The 20,613-nt window shown below is 43.4% G+C and overlaps 1 protein-coding gene across 4 annotated transcripts in view; it reads right to left on the bottom strand.

Moving 5' to 3' along the window:
* ARHGAP8 (Rho GTPase activating protein 8) overlaps window positions 1–20,613 on the bottom strand; it is a 99,714-nt gene that overhangs the window by 60,503 nt on the left and 18,598 nt on the right. For 2 of the 4 annotated variants that reach the window (XM_075899769.1, XM_075899760.1), the window contains 2 exons: window positions 13,475–13,588; window positions 6,782–6,919 (listed from right to left, as the gene is read on the bottom strand). In XM_075899769.1, the coding sequence (XP_075755884.1) occupies window positions 6,782–6,919; window positions 13,475–13,511 (175 nt within the window). In that variant the 5' untranslated portion in view covers window positions 13,512–13,588. Of the gene's footprint in view, window positions 1–6,781; window positions 6,920–13,474; window positions 13,589–17,820; window positions 17,994–20,613 lie in introns of those variants that run through there. The other 2 variants (XM_075899773.1, XM_075899780.1) reach the window with 2 other exon arrangements.

Below are 20,613 nucleotides of genomic sequence, written 5' to 3'. Positions count from 1 at the left end.
ATTTGAATGCTTCAAGCTGACATATATGTAAAATAGCCAATTGCATACCAGCATTAATGACACAAGTCAATCTGAGTAAACATCCCAATTTTAGTCTGAACAATTATTACAGCTAACACTCTAAAAAATCCACCACACTATTGGACAGTGGAAATTAGATTAACTTTGTTCTTATTTATACAGTGTGAAATAGACTCCAAAGAATCTTTTGGATCTTATCAAAGCTACTGTTATGGTAAGCAGGTAAAAATTATTTTGATTTATAAGGTGGAAATTAGATTGTGATTAAAACATAATGAAAGGCCAATTTTTGCATTTAAAAAAATTATCGTGGAAAATAAAATTAAGAAAATATTGCCACCTTCATTTAAATTCTGTCCTCTCATTCCTTATTCATTTATAATATATTCCATTGTCTTTCAACAATACAATTAGAATGGATTGAACAGCTTTGCAGAGTTACTTTAACTAAGCCATGCTAAACACTGACTTTATAATTTGTTTTATTTGAGAGATGATTAAAATGTATAATAAACTAGGTACACACAAATTTTAAATGATTTTTGTTTTCAAAAGGAACTGACCTTTTCCCAGAGGGAAAAGAGATTTGAAAAGACTACCCCTTTCCGATTTGCTTTAAATCCAGCAAGCATATGAATTTGATTTAGCACCAGTTAAAAGAGGGAGTAGCAAAGTTTCTCTGCTGAATTGAAGAGTTAGCCCTCCCCACTGCCTCAATTTCTTTTCTTTTTCTATGATTCTCCCCTAGAATTTTATGATTCTGAAATATTAAACAAAGATTCTGATGTGCAGCTGCAGGGTATTGGAATGCACTTGGGTTCTGCATATAAATTGTCCTATGTGCTTACCGAACTCCAGCATGTTACTCCTGACTGTAACCACTGCTTTCTCATCTTAAAACAGTTGTTTTAGAATACCAAAGGCACCATATTTATATACAGAAGTAAACATTTACCAGATTAATCCCAGGTGTACTTCTAATTGCTTTAATGGAGTTGAACCTGGGATAGATCTGTGACCTTTTGATTTTAGTTTGAGTAAACATGCTTAAGAAGGGAGCACTAAAATGAAACAAGGAGGCTGTAAATGAGCATTTAAAAAAACATCCTGGTTCTCACTCCAGAGAAATCTTGATGAACGTGACCCTCACCCAATATGTCACAAGACTGAGGTGAACATCCACACATAAACAGAAATCAGGTGAGACTGTTATGGAACAGAGAGGCTACTTAATATTCCTTCTTCACTTTGTGTTCTCTTTTTCTGTAGCTCTCCAACAATGAATGCTCATCAAGCAGATGAGCATATAACTTACTTCAAAAAAAAAATTGGTCCCCTTTGAACTTAACCACCACTTAAATTCCTCCTGCTCCAGGGGCAGAACCTGGCTGAGAATATGGAAGATATATTTTCTGTTTGTTTCAATGGTGTTTAGATATTTTGATCAATAACTAGTTTCCTGAGGCTGATTTCCTCATGAGAAATAGCTAAAACTTCCATCTCAAAAACAAAACAAATGAACAAAAACACTCAGAAGGAACTTTCAAACTGCATCCTTCAGAAGGTTTAGCTGTGCATCACTGTGCCTATAGGCCATGATTAATACATAATGATGGTCTAAAAATGCTTAGTTCTGCCTCAGTGCAGAGGACTGGACTAGATGACCTATCAAAGTCCTTTCCAACCCTTCCTTTCTAGAGTATACTCCAAGAGGGATAAAAGCTGAGGTATCTGTTAGAATGAATAGCATCCACAGTAAACAAATAAGTGACAATGAGTTCCATTGGGTCTTTGAATGCAGGGAAGATGATGAACACAAATATAAAAGAAAACTTCTCTTACAACAAAAGACAAAGTATAATGTGCTGCTTGAAGGAAAAATTCAGACTCTAATCCAGGTCCCCAGAGTTCAGGTACACGGTATAACAGAGGGGAAAAAAGCATTGCCTTCATGGACAATTTTCTGGCAGATCTGCTAAAGCTGACTATAAAACATGATCTCTTTTATTTACAAAAATATTATCATAACACGATGTGTAACGAGGCAGGTGGTAGAGGTTGCTGGAGGAACTTTTATAATGACCGTAATATTTTCAAAGTCTGTTAACTTCTCTATTTGTGTTTCTAAAATTCTTTTCTGTTTCAAAGGTTCACCCACTCTGTCACACTTCTTTGTTAATTTAGTTTGAGGGATTTCATGCAGAGCTTTCAAGTCCTGGTATTTTCCCTCACCACTTGTTACCTCCCACCTCTGTGTTCTTGGGGAATCAAAATGCAGGACAATGTAGCACTTTAAAGACTAACAAGATGGTTTATTAGATGATGAGCTTTCGTGGGCCAGACCCACTTCCTCAGATCAAATAGTGGAAGAAAGTAGTCACAACCATATATACCAAAGGATACAATTAAAAAAAATGAACAAATATGAAAAGGACAAATCACATTGCAGAACAGGAGGGGGATGCGGGGGGGGGGGGGAGGAAGGAAGGTAAGTGTCTGTGAATTGATGATATTAGAGGTAGGGAGAGTGGGATGTTTGTGAGTTAATGGTATTAGAGGTGATAATTGGGGAAACTATCTTGGTAATGGGTGAGATAGTTCAAATGTTTGTTGAGTCCTTTTTGGAAAGTGTCGAATTTTAACATGAATGACAGTTCAGAGGATTCCCTTTCAAGTGCAGATGTAAAAGGTCTTTGTAGCAGAATGCAGGTGGTTAAGTCATTGAGAGAGTGTCCTTTCTGGTTAAAATGGCAAGAAACTGTTTTCTCTTTGTGATCTTGTCTGATATCTGTTTTGTGGGCATTAATCCTTTGGCGAAGTGTCTGAGATGTTTGTCCAATGTACATAGCAGACGGACACTTTCGGCACATGATAGCATAGATTATATTTCTGGTTGCGCAGGAATATGTGTTCTTGATCTTATAACTCACTTGGTTAGGTCCAATAATGGTATCAGCAGAATGAATATGTGGACAAAGCTGGCAACGGGGTTTGTTGCAAGGGAAGGTACCAGGGTTGGTATTAGTGTGGTATGTCCTGTGGTGGTTGGTAAGAATCATCTTGAGGTTAGGTGGTTGTCTATAGGAGACTATGGGTCTGTCTCCAAGAGCCTCTTTGAGTATGGTACTCATACTCTTTGGGGAACCAGGCACCCTGCCTGATTCATGAAAAACTCCCCCTCTCAGCTTCTGCTTGAACCAAAGAAGATCAGAAGGAAGACTTACAAAAAACAATGAAAAGGCAGGAGAAGACACACCTGAACCCCTCTGGTCAAGAGTGAGAGGATTTAGGTAACTCCCCTAGCCTCATTTACATCAAGATAGGTCAGAAAGGCATCTCCATTAGCATACAGAATGGAGAACAGAAATTCCAAGGCAAGAACCACACTGAACTCTGGGACTCAAAGAGCCGGGAAGCATTGCTTGTTGGGAATCTCTGCTCCAGATAAACTTAAAAAACAACAAATGGTCTGGTAGCACTTATAGACTAACAAAACAGGTAGATGGTATCATGAGTTTTTGTGGGCACAGAAGAAGTGGGCTGTGCCCACGAAAGCTCATGATACCATCTACGTGTTTTGTTAGTCTATAAGTGCTACCAGACCATTTGTTGTTTTTTAAGTTTATCTTGTACAGACTAACTCGGCTACCCCTTGAAGCTTCTGCTCCAGATGTTAATGAACCCATGCCTGTGCACACCTAACTCACTAATGATCAGACCAATTCTAGCAATAAAGCCTTTATTGGTATCTGTGAGAGGTTCAGACCCCATCTCGGTTCCGCAACCACCGTCCAAGTTCCGCTGTCTCCTTAATCAGATGCTCAAGTTAATAGGATTCCCTATGGGGAAGTGGGACTCGGGCCCACCCTCTCTCCGAGTCCCAAACCAAGGCCCTAAGAGTGTGGAATCTCCTCCCCAAGCTGGCTGATGGGGCACTACGCCTCAACTCGCCAGCCCGCGGGCATTCTCCAAACAGCCCTGCCCTGGGTCACTTCCTTTCCTGTGGCTCTCACCCTGATGCCTCCTCTCCGTCATAATCTCCGCACACCCTGGTCGCCCCCAGCACCCGCTCCTCCTCTCTCCCCCCTTCCGTGCACAGAGCACCCTTTTTACAGGCTGGATCCCCTTCCCCCACCCATTCTTCCCTTTCCCTGCTGGTTTGCCCCGTATTTCCGGGTCTGGCATCTGACATACCTGCGCCTACACCCCGCTCGGCGCATGTGCTCGGGCTCAGGGACACAACTGGCGTGTCCTCCCCCACGCCCATTCTGGACGCCGCTCCTGCCGGTTCCGAGCCAGCAGACCCATGGCGTTCTGGAGCAGGCCCTTCCTCTGGTGCCCTGACACGGGTGCAGGGCCCCGATGCCCCATCACAGTGTCCAAAATACTGAAGCTGCCTAACTGCATTATGAGAAGGGTTCTGATGCTTGGATCCAAATTCTGCATCAGTTCCACTGAGACTTCATCTTTTCCTGACTGATTCTCCTGGGGGCTCTGCTTGTCTCCAGCCCTCTGCTTGTCTCAGCCACCAACACCACCTGGGGACCCTGTTCGATTCAAGCTGCACAGAATGGTGAGATCAGGCTCTCCCCCTAATTTCCTAACCCTGCCTTAGGAGATCAGTTACGGTTTGCTAGCCCTAACTTTTGTAATCAGATTTAAGTTAGATTGAATATTGTAACTGTTTTGTTTGCATGGCTCCCTTTGTATGGCTATTACTTGGAAATAAATAATTTTCATGGTTAAGCAACTTGCTTCTCTCACCCCACCCTCCCCCTGGTAGGTATTTTTTGCTTCCCCATTTGTTCTGCAGCAATGCTTCTTGTATCTAAAGATCCCTGCGGTGCCCAAACATCCTGTGGGGCTTGCTCAGAAGTGGGTTACCAGCAGAATCATTGTGATTGAAAACGGAGATAGGGATGTGCTGAACCTGAGGGCAGATGGGGGTGGCAGCTTAAAAATTGCTGTTCAACCCAGCCTAGAGTCCAGGGACATATAAGGAGTCATCTTGTGAGTAGGTGAGATTTTGTGTGTGTACATGGCTGAGGTGCGTTTGGGAAGAACCTTACCCTGGGGAACTTAGATCCTACAGAATAGCTCTATTGGGAGGGAATTGGCTGAAGGGAAAAGTAGAGCTCCATATGAAAACACAAGTGACTCAAGCAGCACATTAACAGAATTATCGAAACTCCTCCCTCTTGCTCCCTGAAGAGTAACCGTTATAAATGAGCATAATCCAAAGTGACAGGTAAATCTGTTAGTGTTTAAAACTTTAGTGTTTGCATGACAATCTATCACACATCAAGGTACGGGGTAGTATGACCAAGTGGTGGGAAGTGAAGAATTTTGGAATTCATCAGGATGACAAGTGGGAAATACTCTTAATTATTTCATTCTGTTAATAATGCCAGGCTTTATAAGCTGAGGTGCAAAAATGTCAAGGTTACTCATAAGCTCATTTTAATGCATTACCATTGCACTCCAAATTCATATAGTGCCAAAAACAAATTAGTGGAAACCACCCGCCCCCACAAGGGGTATGATCAAGATAAACATTTTAAAGATATGTTTACCTATCACTAATAGAAAGCTGTAAGTTCTTAAAAATAGAATTTTTACAAATGTAATAACCTGATTTTCAAAGGTGTCCTGTTTTTAATAACTTTTAGCATTGCATTAGTGATAGGTAAGCATATCTTTAAAATGGTTTATCTTGATAGTGCGCCTTATGGATTTTTTCCTTTGATTTTCAAAGGTATGAAGCACCTGCCGCTCCCATTGACATCAACTTCGAAAATTTATATTTTCACCATTTACACCAATAGTTACATTTTGCATTTCATTCATTTTACACAGTAACATTTTAGACTGTTCGTTTGCTTTTTCTGTTTCGTGTAAGCTGGTAGAATGATCATGTGCCTGGCTTCACAACTCATAGGAAATGAAAACCAAGATTTTTCACTTTTATAAACAAATATCTATTCATATTTAGGTCTTCTAATTCTTTTAAATAAAACCAAATTTGAATGTGTGACCAAAGGTCTTGAACAAGCAAAGCACTGAAACATATACGTAATTTCTAGTCTAATTTTAAGTTAAGCACATGGTTAGGTACTTTTCTGGATTGCGGTCCAAAGAATTTACATTGTTCCCATGTATTTCTCTCTCTCTCTCTATATATATATATATAAAAAAACCTTTTCCTGTGGAATGACAGAGTGATGTCATCATGACACTCTTCATCCTACAGCCCCTCACTCTGCCCTCAGCCACCCTGCTTCCTCCCTCCCCAGTACTTCAGCGAATGGAGCCACACGGCCTCCCCTCTCCTCCCTGCCTTGGGGAGAGGGGAGCAGGTGGAACCATGAGGCCTCCCCCTTAGCAGGGAGAGGTGAGAACCATGCAGAGCTGGAGCTGCAAGGTTACCCCCTCGCAGGAAGGGGCTGGGAACCACATGTCCTCCCACCCTCATAGGGGGATGGGGCAGAGAGGCTGAGGGGGGAGGGGGGAAGAGGGACAAGAGGCTGGGGCTAGCTGTGGCTGGGGGGGGAGGGGCCAAGAGGCTGGGACTGGCATGGCCCCAGCCCTCCCCGACAGCCATGGGGGAGACCTGGGGGGTGGGAGGGGGAGGGGTTGGCGAGTAACGAGCAGGGGGCACTGTCCCCTAGTAACTTTAAAGACTATAATATGAAACTAGGTAAGGTGCTGACCAACATCTGCTAAATCTAGGAATCTCATGTATTTTAATTTGTATATATACCTGCTAACTGCACAATGCCATGCCTTGCAACATCATAGTATGGATGATTCATATTTAGTTCAGTGTCTTCATTTGATGTTGGTGTGGAGGTCTTTTGCTCTTCCATTATTGCATGTTCTGCCTCATCTTTCTGTAATTCTAAAGCAGAAAGCAAGAATTTATAAAATCAATTGCTAAAAAACCTTCTTAATATTGTATGAGAGATAAAACAAGTTGAGATCCACCCTCCATCTCCCAGTGATGCCAGATTTCTTCACTCATTTATTACATTTTCCAAAGGAGCACTTTCATACTTGCTCTTAATTTGGCCTGCATACATAGCAGGGGCTCCCCATAAACATCTGCAGCAAAACTTTCTCATTGCCCTCCTCTTCTTGGCTATGATGCCCTGAAAGACTTGACAATGGTTATGCACTTGTTATTCTGTGACAACTGCTTGTCATAACCACTGCTGTCTTATTGTTTCCTTGTTTGCCTTGTCTGTCACATCTTGTCTTACTTGGATCGTAAGCTCTTTGAAACAGGAAAAAAAACCCACTGTTTGAAACCTTACAGGCCTTGGGGAACATAGAGGGGGAGACAGCCTAAGAAAAGCACTAAGGACCTGATGCAAAATGCAGTCAATAGAAGTTTTTCTATTTACTTCACTGAACACTGGATTGGACTCTCAAGGCCCAAACTACCTTCCATTGAAATTTGCAGTGAAAGGTAAATATAATCCTTCACTGGGCATGGACATGGCATTTCACCAAAAATGAGTGTGACAAGAGATGATCCCAAGCATGCACAGGACTTGGTGTGGGAAAATAAATATCTAAGTGAACAAATACATTGTGAGCTGAATGCAAAGTCACTGCCATTAGTATTTCAATACTTTTCAGAAAAATGATCCTGAGAAACACACTAGAATAAAATTATAACTGATATATTAACATGTAAATTCCCTGATGGCTTAAATTAACAGTGGTGAGATTTAAAGAGGCAAAATTATTGTTCTCCCAAAGCATGCCACTCACTTTATGTCAGCTGTTTCTTTTATCATACAACCCTCCCTGGGTCACTTCCTACCGGTGCAGGTCCGTTCCAGGAGGTCTCTGGATCCTCTGGTTCCCCTGCAGCTGCCTCTCTCCCTGGGGCTCCTCTGGCACTCGTAGCTCACGGTGGTCTCCTGGAGCTCTGGGTCCCACTGTCTGAGTCTCTGGTCAGCACGGTTCTGGTGCTCCTGGTGGAGGTCTTTCTCCTTCAGTGCCCAGCTCAAACTGAGCTGTGCTACTGCCTTTTATACTGCCCCAGCATTTGGAACATGCCCAGTCTGGGTTGAGGGGTGGGACTTCCTCCACCCAGAGAGTTTTAACCCCATCTGATTCATGAAGGGCATGCCCTCCCTGTCACAGGGTCCCACTGAGATGCAATCATTTGGACAGGTGGGAATGTTCTGATGAGGCCTTTCCAAAACCTAGCAGATACACATAGAGGGTACGTCTACACTACCCCGCTAGTTCGAACTAGGAGGGTAATGTAGGCATACCGCACTTGCAAATGAAGCCCGGGATTTGAATTTCCCGGGCTTCGTTTGCATAAGCGGGGAGCCGCCATTTTTAAAACCCCGCTGGTTCGAACCCCGTGCAGCGCGGCTACATGGGGCACGAACTAGGTAGTTCGAACTAGGAATGTGAACTAGGAAGCCTAGTTCGAACTACCTAGTTCGTGCCCCGTGTAGCCGCGCTGCACGGGGTTCGAACCAGCGGGGTTTTAAAAATGGCGGCTCCCCGCTTATGCAAACGAAGCCCGGGAAATTCAAATCCCGGGCTTCATTTGCAAGTGCGGTATGCCTACATTACCCTCCTAGTTTGAACTAGGAGGGTAGTGTAGACATACCCAGATAGAGTAACCTTCCACTGGAGAGATGAACACTCCAACTGCCATCAGGTGGACTCTCAAAGAACAGAGGCTGAGATCTGATGACTTTATGGAGAGACTGTCTCATGCTTCTGGAAAGAACATTTTGTACAGCTGAAGAAAACGTCTGTATTAAAGTAAATTAAAGGCCCATCTAAATACCGTGCTTGAGATGTAGCACACATGGATTAGGATGTCAGATCTCACCATTGCATTGGATCAACAGACAGGTGAAGCGAGGATGGGAATCAATGGGAGGTACTTGAGGAGGACATTGGGAAACCAGAACCATCTTAGCCAGCAGGGGGCAATCAAGCAGAAGGACCATATCGTTGTCTGGTCAGATCTTGTGCAGTTCCCAAAGCAGGAGCAGTAGTGGAGGGAAGGCATAGTTAAGTTAGTCTGACCAGGAGAGTAGGAGAGAATTGCCCTACGAGTGCTGGATGAGGTATCTCTAGGAGCAGTACGTAGGCCATTTGCTTTTCATATACAGGGCCAGTACAACTCTGGTTAGGGTCTCCCACCAGATGAAAATGTGTATTATGGAATTGCAAAGTTCCCCCTTAGGACAGATAGCAAAATGTCTGAAGATTGGGTCTATGAGTACATTTTGTGCCCTAGTGAGAGAGGTAGGCTGCACACAAGAGGACTTAGTGACTGATGCACCGATTCAAGAGACTGACTGCTTCCATTTGCTTATGTGTTCATTCTTGTTCCCCCATTTGTTAACCAGACATAGCGAGAATGTGGTAGGAGTGAATGAATAGAAGAAAAGATTGGCAGGCCTTGCTGTCCAAAGTTCCAGGGTATTTATGTGCAGGCTGGATTCTCTGAGATCCCATGTTCCCTGTGCCATGTGATCTTCCATGTTGGCTTCACATCCTACCAGAGATGTGTTAGTGATGACTGTCTTGTCTGAAAAGAAGGGAAGGAAGGAAACACCCATACACACATGAAATGAGTTTGTCCACCAATGGAGTGATGGCAGTACTTTATCAGAGACTGTCAACATTATAGGTCCATGGAGTGATGATCAAGTGTGACTGGAGTCAAGTCTGAATGCAGTAAAGGTAAGTCATATGGGTACAGGAAGCCATTTGACCAAAGAAGGACGGGCAAGTCCTGGTGGGTACATGAGAACTGTTCTTGATGCAAGTTATGTCACTGATTGTCTGAAAATCTGTCTGTTGGTAAGTAAGTGCAAACTGTGACAGAGTTTATTGAAGCTTGGGGATCAATTTCTTAATGTTGACACTACCCCGAAGAAAAGAGGGGAGGTTCAGTAGCATTGAAGACACTTGTTGGGCTTCTTTTGCCTGGAACTGCAAAAGCCTTCCATGAATCCAACAGTCAACTGTCCCACTCCAAACTGATTGGTGACTGATTGGTAGCTGTCCGGAGTAGCCAATTTTCACAGTGCAATCACCACGCATTTCTCTACTGGTAGGGTAGCTCTCAACATTGTGTGAGCTCCACACATAATCCCAAGAAAGTGGTTTTCCTCATCTGACAGTTCTGCAGTCTCTACTCATCAACCCAGACTTGCATGAGGATGTGATCCCACCACTCAGTGCTTGTTTCCCGAGCCCAAAAACAGCTTTCCACTGTGGTCTGCCCCTTTGTGAATGTCACAAGCAATCTCATGTTGTAGCTACTACACGTGGCAAGATCAATGTCAGATTCCTCGTTCTCACGTAGTTTAAGGAATAACTCGATTGCCATTCTTGACATGTTAGTGAGACCTATCAGCATTTTCTCCAACAGTTCAGAATCCATTCCCGTAGGTCAAGGGGGCAGAGCGCACAGCATAAGCCTTTAAAAGATGGCACCGAAATGTGGACAGAAGCACGGGGTAGCTATGATGTGACGTGATGCACCAAGGATCACTGGGACAGGACTAAGGCTGCCTGACCCCCACCTCCACCTTCCCACGAGCCTCAGCATCAGAAGATGATGAGATGCTCTGTGGAATAGCTGCCTAGGGTCCCACTCCAAATGCCTCAGAAAGGGATGCAAGTGTGGTCACGCTATTGTGCTAGCAGCTGACCATGTGAACACACAACAGCAGTTTCCCTGCTGTACTCTGTGAGCAGTGCTTTACATCTGCCAGTGTAGACACGCCCTAAATCTTAGAAAAGAGCTGTAGCTGTTTGTGACCTCCACTCAGCTGAAAGATAAATTCATACCATTACCTACAAATTTATACTCCCTTAACTTTTAAAAATGATGAACTACAAAAGCAAAAATACAGCCGCACAGCTGGACGCTGTGGCTGTAAGGACAGAACACCAATGCTTAGCTGGCTGGGAAGTAATGATAATAACGACAACATAGACATGATTTTTTTTTAAATACAACTCCCCTCCCTCCCCAAAAAACCTAACAACCCTACGCCCCAACTTAAGAACATATTAAAAATCAGAAAAAGAACAACTGTGTTCAATTTTGCTTCTGAATTTCAAGTTCCTGCACAGTATAACCAACCTGAGTAAACAAACAAAAAACAATAAAGGGGAAAGGCACAGAAAGAGTTGCACATTGACACTATGGGGTAAGCTAGAGGGAGTTGCCCCTTGGGGCAGCAGCGTGTAAAGCCTTGTGTGAATGCACATGTCTACAAACGGCAGTGGGGTTGGGGATGGAACAGCCACAAGGCCAGGAAGAGCTGCCAGCGTAGGGCACTGGCTCCTGGGAGTGGCGCCACCATGCTCCTTTCCTTTAGCAACAGTGGCTGCTGGAAGTGGAGCCCTGTGGAGCAGTGGTTACCAATGTCTATCTGTGGGTAGATATTTGTATCTGCACAGCACTCTAGTGTGGGGTTGGGGTTGGGCTAGGGCCAGGCATGTAGGGAGCCTGCCTTGGCCTCGCTGCATGGCCAACCTGGACCTCATGGGGGTAAGTGCCACCTAGCAGGAGGCCTTCACCACAACCCTCAGTCCCTTCCCAGAGCCAGAACCCCCTTCTGCACCCGTCCCCCTCTCAGAGCCAGCACCTCCTCCTGCACCCTGCTCTCCCTCCCAGAGCCAGTACCTACTCCTGCACCCCTGCCCCATCACTGCTCCCCTCCCTGAGCCAGCTTTCGTACCCCCTCCAGCACCTCAACCTCCTGACCCAACCTTGACTCCCATCCCAGAGCCAGCACACATACCCCTTTCCTGCACCCAACTCCCCTCCTGCACCTTAGGCACCCAGCCCTGACCCCTCTTTTAGAGCCAACACCCCATACCTCCTCCTGAACCCCAAATCCCAGACCTGAGCCCCTTCCCAGAGCCAATACCCATACCTCCTTCTCCAGAACCTCAACCCTCTGCCCCAGCCCAGTAAAAGTGAGTGAGGTGGAGTAGAGCAAGTGACAGAGTGAGGGGGGAGGGGGAGGGAGAGTGAGGGAGGGCTTTGGGAAAGGGGCAGGGAGGATGAGTTGCCCTTAAATTCCAAAAGTGATCTTGGGAATGAAAAGGTTGGGGAACCACTGCTTTCCGATAATCATGAACTATTTTGAGACTATCTATCTTAAATGGAAAATTATCTCAACCAGTTTAACGATTCCTGTAACTATTCTTTAATTTTTTGCAAAGGTAGAAGGGAGGATGTCTCAGAGTAAAAAATGTTCATTGCTTCCAACAGAGAATAACGCACTGACTGTGTTTTGCCTATACAGTACATTATATAGGCAGCCCACCGTTTGTTTGCAGCCCACAATGCAGTTTGTTTTTATGAGGGGCTCAACACGTGGTCCATGGATGGGAGCCAAAACAAAAAAGTAGTCAATATAATGGTCTCCTGTTGATATACATTTTAGTAGCTAAATTACTGGACTGTCATTGCTCACAGAAAGTGCTGTCATATGGGTGGAAATTGGGTAAATATTGCATTTTATTAACATCAGCAGAACTGACTTAAATGAGGCCTATGTGTTGTGTAGTCTTGCCTTAATCTTTATATTCATGCCCGTCAGTGTGAAAGAAGCTACTTGCATATATTTACATATATATTTGCATGTATATGCAACCACACTTAAGTTGCAGTCCTCCGCATGTGATGGGAGTATCATTGAGGCCCCTGGGGCTTCCAAAGTTGAGTAGCTCTGCTATATATGATAGTTCATCACTCTGCTTCAGTTCCTACTGTTACCCTGTCTATGAGGGAAAACAAAAAGCTGGCTCCAAAGCCTACTGAGGCCAGCCAATAGGACCCCAATCTCCATTGACTTAACTGGATTTTGGCTCAGTCCCCAGGACTAAAACGACTTGCCAGCTACTGTGGAAGGACATTATAATTGGGAAATCAAAGTCTAATAGGGGACAAAGCTCGAAAGATAGAGAATAAAACAGATTGGAAAAGGTTCCCTCTCTGTGCTTTAGTCTGGCATCCTCAAAAGTCAGATTTTTGGGTTTTTTAAATACTCATTTTTAAAGACTGCAAACCCCCTACAACTAAAGTCATACTGTTCTGTGCTTCTAACATATTTGATGATAGCATGCAATACTATCATCGCTATACCCATTCTATACTTGTGTCTTTGGAGTCATGACTCCTATTTGTATCACAAAAAATGTGATGATGATAAATTGCACTGCAAACATATACCAATAATTTATCAAAGCTGAATGTATTAAAGTAACCTTTCACCTTAATGGCTTTAATTGAGTACACATCAGTACAGTAGCTATAACTCCTATTGGATTGCTTAAAGTAGTATTAGAAAGTGCTTGCGAAGTTTCTCAGTGAAGCCACTATTAAATCAACTGTAATTTTACAAAGATATAATTTTAAGTTCAATAAAAAAATGTTTACCTATTTCGGCTAACTTCTCAATGTCTATATCAGACATGCTTTCTGTTAGGAACAAGCCTATGTCTTGCTGGTTGATATTTGCTGGATTCAGCTCTTTTTGGTTCTCAGTCAATCCTAGAAAAACAAACAGTTATCACCACTATGAAAAAACCTTCAGCTTTTATTTGCATTGTACACATCTAAAGAAAAAAAATCCCATTATTCAATCATAATCACGTAATTGGAGCAAAATACTTTTTATTTGGTAAAAATGATGTTACAGTAAAGAGGATTATACTAGGTTTTGACTTAGCAGTCAAGCTACTGCACAGCGTAATAACAGGATTTTCAGATCTAGATCATTATTTATTTTAGATTTTTTCCCTTCTTCAAAACACATTTAATATATTGTGACTACAGCCATCAGAATTAAGGCATTGTCAATAATCTCTTCTTGGGCTACATCACTCCTTTTATTCATCTCATATCTATCATTTCCAGGAGGAAGCCTATACTCCTATCACAGTTGCCATCTTTATTTTGTTCTGTCACAGCAATAATTCTGATTTGATTAAATGTATTTCATATCAAACAATCATGAATACTCAGGTAAACATAATACCACTAAACAACTGCTGAAGCTACACAGCACCTCAGATATTTTACTGAGGCACAGAGATATTAAGTGATTCCCCTGAGGTCAACACTGCTACTCTGCATCAGGAATTGGATATGGAATTTGTAAGTCCTGTCTTCCAAAATCCTGCTCCATTCACTAGATAATACTGCACTTCTCTTAAATGAAAAATCTAATTCAAACTTAGGTCAAAAGAAGATCAAGCTTTTCAAACTCTTCCTTTGCTTTCATTTTTAAAAATAACATGATTCTGTAATTGTTTTCTTTATAACATTAAAAAGAACACTGGTAAATTCATGGCTGGGCTATAGAAAAGTTCACACAAGCACACTCAAACTTTGTGTGTGCGGTGGGGGGAGGGGAGATCCTCTTTTTTTTTTTTTTTTGAAACTACACTAGAAATAGGTTTTTAAAAAAGCCTTAGAGAACTGAGATATTACTAGTATCCCCTGTATGAAGTAGGGGCTAATTTCAGCAAAGCACGTAAACACGTGCTTATCTATAAGCATAAGTAAATCCCATATTAAACACATATCTACAAGCTTTGAATTTGGACTGACATCAATAGAATGATCTTGCATAAAATGCTAATAGTACATGTGAACTACCTAGTCAAAAGCCTTTCTTACAGTGTTTGGACAGAGTTCTCCTCTTCTTTCATCAGATGCCTTACCTATTTTGTTACATATATTTGAGAATTATGAACACATAACCACTGCTGGCCAAAGTCAGTTAGGGTGTGTCTACTCTGCACTGCAGCTCAAAATAAGATATGCAATTTGAGCAATGCAAATTGCATATCTTATTTCGAAATAGCTTATTTTGTCTACGCAGAGCCAGATTTCAAAATAACCTGCTATTTCAAAACGTCCCTTACTCCTTGTGGAATGAGGTTTACAGGGACGTCAGAATAGCAAGCCCATTACATTTCAAAATAACAGGCTTGCTGTGAAGATATGGGATAGCTATTTTGGGATACTCTGATATCCTGAAATAATGTTGTAGTTTAGACGTACCCTTAGGCTGCAACTCGACAGCAGCAAATGCTAATGCACTGCTTACAGCATGACTGAATCGGGGCCCAGCTCTTTAATTATGTTATTTTAAGAACAAGGTTGACAGGGCACACAAATTCACTGCATATCAGACAGAGATGATTATAACAGAGCTCACAAAGAGGGTTAAATTATAGCTGTTGAAATGCTGAATTTCCATTCTATGAAAAACATTGACATTTAAAACAATTTTTTCCTCTAAAAACAAAAATATGTCAAAATTTTGAGATGTTCTGTGAAGCACTATAAAAAAAATCCTTTTGGCTAAATCAAGAGTTTTGAAATTATTTTATTTTTATATTATTTTAAATTAGGGTTTTATATCTTTTTAAAAATATAATGTAAAATAATTGATGATTGGTACTTTAAACAGAACTGGAAATTGGTAATTGACATTTACCATAATGAATTACCAATGTGATTGGCTTTGTAACGCGTTGTTGATGTAGTAATTTGTATTCTAATTAATTTGGTACTGTAACTGCTATTTAGTTTGCTTATTGGTAATTGGTCTTTCAACTGCTGTTGCATGCTTGGTATTCTAATTTGTAATTAGTTTTGTAAAAATTAAAATATATAAACATATACATTTAAAAAAAAAAATCAGGAATGAAAAATCATTCTGTTCCAGTAAGATTCACGGTTTTGACCTTTTCAAAAACATGTCACTTCTGGTAAAACAATGGAAGAACATTCCACTATAAATTTTTGATCAGCCCTAGGCGAATCTTGCATAGTTTATAGCCTCATACACATCTCTGTGTTAGGCCCCAATTCAGCCAAGTACTGAAGCATTAAGTGATTTGCTCAATCTGGAGGTTAATCATATTGACACGGCTCACCGAACTGCAGCGAGCCCTGCTCGCCAGCCGCGCTGTCCAGCGATCTGCGCATGTGCAGACTGCCCAAACCCGGCTCTTCCGGGTTACAATCTACTCGCCACAGGCGAGTAGATTGTATAATTTGTCAAGCCCTGCATATTGAGATGTCCGTAACTATACAGCCAATTATCCTTTTTATTAAATTCTTCCAATTTATCTTCACTACCACTTATACTCTGGGCTGTCAGAATGTCCAACTCAACAGGTAATCTTAAGGACAAATAAAGCAATTGAGTGGCCACTATTAACAGGTCCGCTCATTTCCTGAGGCCTTTCACCTCAATCAAGTGCTGCAAGCCACACCTCAGTTACCCTTTCAGATAGGCAGACTACAGAGGGAAAACTGTATCTCACTGCCAGACCCACATGCAGATAGGGATGTAAAAAGCAATTAAAATACTTAAACAGTTAAATGATTTGTTAACCACCAGCCACAGCTGGGAGCTGCTCTGCCACAGGCTGCGGGGGCTGCTCCAGCCCTGCTTTATCGTCGGGCGCCATACCACCATGGGCACCACTCCATCCCATTGACCCATGGGTGCTGCTCCGGCGTGACCCTGCTGCGCCATGGGTGCCAGGGGCTGCTACAGCCCAGCTCCGCTACGTTCGGGCCCCCATAGGCAGAGAGGGTTGCTCCCTCCAGCTGGGTCTTCCAGTTAAATGGTTACCTGGTAAGCATGCCAGTAAGGTAATCAGGTAACCGGCTAACTGTTCAACCTTTTACATCCATACATGCAGGGTTGCCAGACTCCGCTGGATTCCATCCACTTTGGTTTTTTCCCTTCCAGGATGACTCAAGTGACATATGTCAGGTCTGGCAGGCCACAGATATTGCTGGAACAGAGAGCCTGGCTGGCCAGATTCAGAAGTGCACCCTGGGCCGGTGTGGCAGGGTGGTGGAGGGTGCAACCCCAGCCAGAGCTGACAGTGGGAAGCACAGCCCCGGCTGGGGCTGGTGGCAGCAGGGTTGGACCCCAGGCAGGGCTGGCGTGGTGGCACGCTAGAGGAAGTGGGGCAGTGGCAGAGAGCATAGTCCAAGCCAGGAGCAGACATCCCGGTGGGGAGCCATGACCTCCCCTGGTCTGGCAAACTCCATGCTTCGGGACCACTCAGGTTCTGAGGATGCTGGACCAGGGAGGTCTCACCTGTACATGTAAAGCAAGGACTCGGGAGGTGAGGTGCGTATTGACTGCACACAACATTGACTGTGCATGCCCTCTGCATCCAAAGTGCTACTGTAGTCCAACTGGCACATCCCACAAATTATGGTATTCAGGTACAGTTAGCAAGACTACCCTATCCCAAAGGACAGTCTTGGTTATGACAATCTTGCAGTCCACTGAGATGAAAGATTGCCATTCACTTGTTTAGGTTACCCATTGCTACCTTAGACCTTTCCATACCACTTCAAACTTAAAATCAACATCTATATTATAGAACATAATAAGGCCCTCATCTTGAAAGTTTCTGCATGAAAACAGGGAACCAACAGAGCAGAGAAGCTTGCAGGATCAGGGCCAAAAAGAATTGAAGTTACAATAATGCAAGAAATATTTTAAACTTGTTCTCACTTTAAATATCACTACTACAACCAGAAATAACAACACTCTTAAAAAATTAAAAATCCAGTTCCACACTGAGGATTTTTTTTTTCCAGCTAAAGTACTCACGAACAACAGGGTTACAGATAAACTGAGTCTCTGAATATTGCTATAGCGAACACTCCAGTATGCTTAGGGGGAGAAATGAAAACCTGAACAGAAGTAAAGAAGTAGTAATATTTCATACAGTTACCTTCTTAAGACTCAAATTGGGTAAACTTTCTCTTTTATATTAAAAAAAACAAGTTATCCTGTATCACTTTAGAGACTAACAAAAATCCACATATAGTGCCATGAGCTTGCGTGGGCAAAATCCACTTCCTCAGATGAAAGTTGAGAAAAAAGGTTCCTCTTCTTCATACCCTTCAGAAGGAAGGGAAAAAATGCTCCTTCTCTTTAATGCTAATTGGGCCACACCTTCTAGCTTTAATAACGTGATCTGAGCAGAAACATTTAAACAACCCCACAAAACTGCTCAGTAAGGTCTGATTTCTGCCAAGTAACATTACTATACATGTGACAGCAACAATTCTAGTCTTCAATATTCTCCACATATTAGGAAGAAAAAGAAAAAGGGGGACAGGGAAGCAACCATTTGCCTGGTTTGGGGCTTATTTTTCCCTTGGGGGCTACAATTAGAAAGTTTCTAGTTACAAGACAAATTTATTGCAGCACCCTTCACAATTGATTTCCTCTTGACCGCAGCATTCTCTGTTCCTCAGTGATAACATAATCTCTTCAGAACATTCTATGCCAAACATCACCATCTCTGATAAACTACCAGACTTAACTCTCTTGCACCATCTCAAATTTTTTTCTGACAGATGTTTGGAATCATTTTACAATATACTACAATCTGTATCTCTTCATATGCAAGATGGTTTGCAAACAGCCCTAAAAGTTTGTTACTTTTAAAAACAGCAGTCTGATAATGAATTAGCATCTATGATATTTCAAACAAAGGCAAGGGATCCCTCACAATATTTGTCAATATATGAGCCTCTTTGATGCCTCCTCTTTTTTGTTCCTTCAGCTGTTTCTTATTCAAATGTAAATAGAATGCTTTTGCTCGCATTTTTTCCTAACATTCCGACCCCTACAATAATTGAGATATAAATAATATATAGGCTCAATATTTTTTTATGTAACATAAGGTGCAAAAATGAACTAGAAAGGTTTAAGATGATTATTTTATTATTGGCAATACAAAAAAAATACAATAAGAAACCCAAAAGAATTTTTCTCTCTCATACATATGAAGTGAATGAACTGTTATGAATAATTTATTCAACAAATTTAGCCTCTCTTCCTTTCCACGGACTATCTTCAAGGAACTTATAATTTTCTCAATTTATTTACTATTTAGTGTAATGGCGGTCCACAGGCTAAGTGCAGCCTAACAGGATGCTATGTGTGGCCCACAAGACATTTTGTTTACCATTGGCCATGAACAGTGTTACCAGATTCTGCTGGTTTCCATCCACATCGTTTTTTCCTACCAGTATTACTGAAGTGACATGCACAATCAAGCAAGGACACATGAAGTGAAGAACATGCTGATTGCACACAACATTGACTGCAAGAGCCTTGAGCTCCCTCTGCATCCAATCACGGCGCTGCTGTGCTTCCATCAGTACTCTCCGTAAATTCTAGGTACGCACACGCAGTTAGCCTCCTGGGATAGGGTAGTTTTTCTATCTTGGTTACGATAATCTTGTGGCCCACTGAGATGAAGGAGAGCCACTCACATGGCCCACTCACTAGTCTAGGTTGCCCATCACTGATTTAGTGCGTACTAAGAATGATTACCGTGTTTTAGCGCATATAATCCACGGGTTATACAAAGTTTTACAAATCCCGCTACTCCCCCACGGGGTATACATGTCCGCGGGGTATACAAGTTTATTTTTACTTGCCTGCACTACGCTCTCCGTTCCCCCCACCCGGAGGAGGGTGGGTTGTGCCTGACTGCGGCTGCGTGGAGCCTGGGTGCGAGCGCGGCTCCCCTCCCGCAGGCCAGCCAGCTCTCCTGCGCTGTGCTCTCCGTTCCCCCCTCCCAGAGGCTGTGGCTGGTATGTACAATTACCAGGTACTTTAAAGTAGCGTATATAACCCGTGGGCTATACAAGTGCATGGCTTATCTAAGACTTTTTTTACACATTCAGGAAAAACCACGGGTTATGCATGGGTGTGAGTTATATATGCCAATTTACGGTAGTTCAAAGATTTTTTTCATGAGCAGTTTGTTGGAAGTATTTAATAGTCAATATTTCAGTTGCACTGATTCATTTCATATTCTCTAATACAGGCAGTCCCCGACTTACGCGGATCCGACTTATGTCGGATCCGCACTTACGAACGGGGCTTTCTCGCCCCAGAGCTCACAGGCAGCGGTCAGCCACCTCGAGCTCCGGGGCGAGAAAAGCTGCTCCCGGTGCCTCTGGTCTGCTGGGGACCGTCTCCAGCAGACCAGGGGCATCAGGAGCAAACCCGCAGCAGCGGGGGGGTCCCGCGCTTCTGAGGCTTTGCTCTGGCAAAGCCTCAGAAGCGCGGGACCCCGCCGCTGCTGCGGGTTTGCTCACGGTGCCCCTGGTCTGCTGGGGACCGTCTCCAGCAAACCAGGGGCACCGGGAGCAAAGCGGTCTGGTGCCAGAGCAAAGCCTCAGAGGCGAGGCACCCCCCCGCTGCCGCTTTGCTCCCTGTGTCCCTGGTCTGCTGGGGGGGGCGCAGCTAGTGTGCCCCCCCCAGCAGACCAGGCTTTTCTCGTGGACCCTGGGGCAGAGCAGCTGGTGTGCTGCTGGGTTGGTCCAGTAGCGCCGAGGAGCGGTGCTACTGGAGCAACCCAGCAGCACCCCAGCTGCTCTGCCCCAGGCGTCCCCAAGTCAGCCGCTGCTGAAACTGACCAGCGCTGACTACAGGAAGCCCGAGGCACAGTTGCTCTGCCCCGGGCTTCCTGGAATCAGCTGCTGATCAGTTTCAGCAGCAG

The sequence above is a fragment of the Pelodiscus sinensis genome, chromosome 1 (assembly GCF_049634645.1).
Source record: "Pelodiscus sinensis isolate JC-2024 chromosome 1, ASM4963464v1, whole genome shotgun sequence".
In the NCBI taxonomy this organism is placed as follows: Eukaryota; Metazoa; Chordata; order Testudines; family Trionychidae; genus Pelodiscus; species Pelodiscus sinensis.
Note: the sequence above shows the minus strand (reverse complement) of the source record. Positions and strands in the feature narration are given on the sequence as shown.